At 36.3% G+C, this 4,425-nt stretch overlaps 1 protein-coding gene across 1 annotated transcript; it reads left to right on the top strand.

Moving 5' to 3' along the window:
* Nucleotides 1-405: 405 nt before the first annotated feature.
* Nucleotides 406-3,889, top strand: LOC110871969 (U-box domain-containing protein 10). The gene is made up of 4 exons (XM_022120734.2): nucleotides 406-878; nucleotides 1,494-1,610; nucleotides 1,747-2,076; nucleotides 2,674-3,889. The coding sequence occupies exons 1-4, from the start codon at nucleotides 615-617 to the stop codon at nucleotides 3,742-3,744; spliced, it is 1,782 nt and encodes a 593-aa protein (XP_021976426.1). The 5' UTR covers nucleotides 406-614; the 3' UTR covers nucleotides 3,745-3,889.
* The last annotated feature ends 536 nt before the right edge of the window (nucleotides 3,890-4,425 follow it).

The raw sequence follows: 4,425 nt of genomic DNA, 5'->3' as shown, positions 1-4,425 counted from the left end.
CGGCTTTGTTAGAAAGTTAAGTCAAGCATTTTTAAAGAATCTATCAAATTTGTCATAGATGATTAGAATCATTAGATGATATAAGCAGTCATGTTGATTTTAACTAAAAAAATCCGTCCGACTTTCGAATTCGAATACTAAAAAAACTAAACACTATAACTTTTTAAATAATGTTTTTTTTTTCTTATAATATTTAAAAAAATGTAAACAGTTTTTTTTTTCTGGATAAGAGAAAAAAACATAGTATTTGTAGTCGGCCACACCAAGAAACCCAACGTTTATGTTGTCGCCAACGAAACATTCAACCAATTATTGCATTTCTCCCACAATATTATTATATAATTTCCCTTTACAACTGTCTTCTCACAAAAACTAACACCACGAACACGCTCCAGCACCGGCTAAGTCAATTACATATTCATACTTCTTCTTCCACCCTCATTTTCCCCATAATTTCCTCAACTTTCCACTATTAAAACTACTTCTTTTTGTTCTCATATAATTATTAATAACCATTAACCAACTCCAAAGAGTTTACAAGACAAACGGGCAACAAACTGCGCGACTAACTAACGCTTATCGTTTGTATAGTGGTTTTGTAACTTTATTATACGATGGACGGTATTCGATTACTCCTCCAGGTTGTAAGGGACATTGGTGGGAACTCGGGTGCTGGATTCTCTGGAGAGTTTAAGAAAGATTGTATAGATTTGTCAAGAAGGGTGGTGTTATTGTCGCATTTGTTCGAGGAGATTATGGAGTTTAAGGGTGATGTGAAGTTGATGAATTTGTCTTGGTCGTCTGAGTTAATGGTTGCTCTTCAGGATGCCAAAAAGCTACTTGTAGTTTCAGCCAGTTTCGATCATAAGATATCACCGGTGAGTAAATCTTTGCAATTGATATGTGTATTCATTTTTTTTATTGCATTTTGTTTATTGTCTACTTTTGTATGAGTTGATCATTAGGATAAGTTACATTATAGAACACTAAATATTATGATGCCAACGGATCATTTAATGTTTTTATTTTAGGTTCATATTTTTGTTTAAATTATGTACTTCTTACATACAAATACATATGTTTTGTGCATATAAAAAACCATCAAACTAATTAAGTGGTTAAAAAGATCAAACTAATTTAGTCATGTTTTTTTTTTTTTTTTTTAAATTATGAAGTAACATGACTTACACATACGTAGGTTATAAAAATAAATGAAATTTGTTCATAATTAGTTTTCGAATTTCACTATATACGAATAAACATTGCATTTCTATCATTTTCTATTATTGAAGAATTTTCAAGATAGGAAAATGAATGATTAAATGTTGTTATGTTGTTATGCGTGTGCTTGCAATACTTATTGTTCGCAATATAGAATTTTCAAGATCCTGCTAAGATTGCTTCAAACATCAACAATATCGCGCCATTGTTTCTAAATTTTCTGCAAGTTTTTATCAATTCTAAGATTTTTACTTGGTTGATTTTTACTAAAGGATGGAGCAGCAAAGAAAATCTTATTTCAATTCCAGTCAGTTACATGGAAACTGGAACAAGCATTAGCAAACATACCATATGACCATTTTGACATATCCGAGGAAGTTAAAGAACAAGTAAGAACACATCTTAATCCTATTATCCCACTTTGTTCTCAAACTGCACGATGATACTCTAGTGGTCTGTCAGTGATCCAAATTTGCCGTTCAAAAAAAAAAAAAAAACTTAGTTCTCAAACTCTTTTTTCTTTAGGTTGATTTAGTGCGCGATCAAATGCGAAGAGCAAGAGAAAGATACGGCAAACCCCTAAATTCAGCCGCAGATAAAGATCTTCATATTGTAGAAACAACCATTAACATCAATCATCAAGATTCAGAAACAAAGATAGAAACTGCATCGAAAGAAGGTTTTTCAAAAGTGTGTAATCATAACGAAGCGGTTTATAGTTCATCGAAATCATGTGAAACATCATCGTTAGTAGACGAAAGTAAGAAATCAGATGCTCCTACAATTCCAGTTGATTTCCTTTGCCCGATTTCTCTAGAATTAATGCGCGATCCGGTTATTGTTTCTACAGGACAGGTAGAGTATATATATTCAGTCAAGCCATATTTATATATTTTTTTAAGAGAAAATTACGAAAATAGCCAAGACCAGGGTTGAATTACGAAAATAGCCACCTCATGCGTCCTTGGAGTGGCGCATCACGGATTCAAATGCGCGGGATGCATCTGGAAACAATGGGATGCGTCTTTGGAGCGAAACCCAATAGAAAATGGACACGTGGCGGCAAACTCCTCCAAGGGGTCAGGCAGACTCTTCCAAAGGGTCATGCAGACTCTTCCAAGGGGTCAGGCCTGACGCCTTAGATCTCACACTCGGAGGAGTCTGCCTGACCCCTTGGAGGAGTCTGCCTGACCCCTTGGAGGAGTCTGTCTGACCCCCTTGGAGGAGTCTGCCGCCACGTGTCCATTTTCTATTGGGTTTCGCTCCAAAGACGCATCCCATTGTTTCCAGACGCATCCCGCGCATTTGAATCCGTGATGCGCCACTCCAAGGACGCATCAGGTGGCTATTTTCGTAAGTCAACCCTGGTCTTTGGCTATTTTCGTAATTTTCTCTTTTTTTAATCTTGTATGATCTTTCTGTTAATGTTATTATATTTTCTTTTTCTTACAGACTTATGAGAGATCATACATACAAAAATGGATCGATTGCGGGAACACAACATGCCCAAAAACGCAACAGAAACTCCAAAACAGTATTCTAACTCCTAACTATGTTTTAAGAAGCTTAATCGCGCAATGGTGTGTTGCTCACAACATCGCGCAAGCAAATTCATTGACAAACAGGAGATTAAAAGGACATGACGGGTCGTTTGTTGATATAAGTAAAGATATCGAAGCAATTGAAGTTCTCATCCGGAACCTTTCAAGCGTGTCAATCCAAGAACGAAGGTCAGCGTTGACCAAAATCCGCTCTTTATCAAAAAGTAGTACAGATAACCGGATACTGTTAGCTGAAGCAGGAGCAATCCCGGTTCTTGTGAGGTTATTAACATCAGAAGATAATTTCACACAAGAAAACGCGGTCACTTCGATACTAAACCTTTCTATATACGAAAACAATAAAGAACTTATAATGCTGGCGAATGCAGTGCCTTCGGTTGTACAACTGTTAAGAACCGGAACAATGGAAACTAGAGAAAATGCAGCTGCAACCCTTTTCAGTTTATCACTTGCAAACGAGAATAAGATAATCATCGGTGCATCTGGAGCGATTCCCGAGCTTGTAAATCTTCTTGGAAACGGTAGTAACCGAGGGAAGAAAGATGCTGCAACGGCTTTGTTTAATCTATGTGTTTATCAAGGGAATAAAGGGAGAGCCGTGAGGGCGGGGATCATTCCTGTTTTGCTTAAAATGTTGAGTGATTCGAGTATGATTGACGAGTCTTTGACTATACTTTCGGTTCTTGCTAGCCATCAAGAAGCTAAAACCGCCATAGTTAAAGCTAGCACAATACCGGTTTTGATAGATCTTGCAAGAACCGGGCTTCCTAGAAGTAAAGAAAATGCTACGTCGGTTTTGCTTTCGTTGTGCAAACGAGATAAAGATAATCTTGATTGTATTAGTAGGCTTGGTGCGGTAATCCCGTTAACGGAATTGGCTAATAACGGGTCGGAGAGAGCTAAACGGAAGGCGAAATCGTTGTTGGAACATCTTCAAAGGTCTCAACAAGTTCAACATTGAGTAAAGACCATACAACTTGCTAATTGTGTTTATTAATTTAATTATTTGTTTATTAATCTAATTTTTCATTGATTGAAAATAACTTGTGTGGAGTGTACTAGTGATGGTTCTTTTTATTTATTTATGGAATTGATTGGCAATTGTATATTGTCTTTGAAAAAATATATATTTTATTTAAATAGTAAGTTTTAAGTTTTAGATATATTGGATTCATGGTTTGTAAGCTCTAGTAATTAAAACTGATTAATATTCATAATTAATGATCAAGAATGGATCTAAGCCCAGCCCACATCCTGAGTCATACATAATGATCAAGAATGGGTCTAAGCCCAAAAAAGACTAGGTAACCAAACCGGGTTTCAAAGGACAACCATACCTTACCGGATCGGGTCGGGTCGGTTTGAACACAGATTTCAACATTGGTTTAACTAGTGCTTCTCTTGAATCGGATTCAAAGTATATATACTCAAGCCGGTTTAAACGGGCGGATCGGATCTGAACCGGCTTCACCCAAACTAGTTTCAAAATCAACAATCAGTTTGAAATCTGGTATCAACGTTTATTTAAGTAGTGCTTCTCCCAAACCAATTTCAAAATACATATACTCCAGAACGGTTTTAACCAGAGGATCAGATTGTTTCTTAATACCATAATCTTTACCCTAACACGACCCGTTTAGCT

This window comes from Helianthus annuus, chromosome 8, assembly GCF_002127325.2.
Source record: "Helianthus annuus cultivar XRQ/B chromosome 8, HanXRQr2.0-SUNRISE, whole genome shotgun sequence".
Classification (NCBI taxonomy): Eukaryota; Viridiplantae; Streptophyta; class Magnoliopsida; order Asterales; family Asteraceae; genus Helianthus; species Helianthus annuus.
Note: the sequence above shows the minus strand (reverse complement) of the source record. Positions and strands in the feature narration are given on the sequence as shown.

Bases quoted from the DNA above. Each gene is read 5' to 3' on its own strand.
- LOC110871969 (XM_022120734.2), top strand. From the start codon at position 615: ATGGACGGTATTCGATTACTCCTCCAGGTTGTAAGGGACATTGGTGGG. The intron at 879-1,493 runs GTGAGTAAATCT...TTTTTACTAAAG, and splicing joins TCGATCATAAGATATCACCG to GATGGAGCAGCAAAGAAAAT. The intron at 1,611-1,746 runs GTAAGAACACAT...TTTTTTCTTTAG, and splicing joins CCGAGGAAGTTAAAGAACAA to GTTGATTTAGTGCGCGATCA.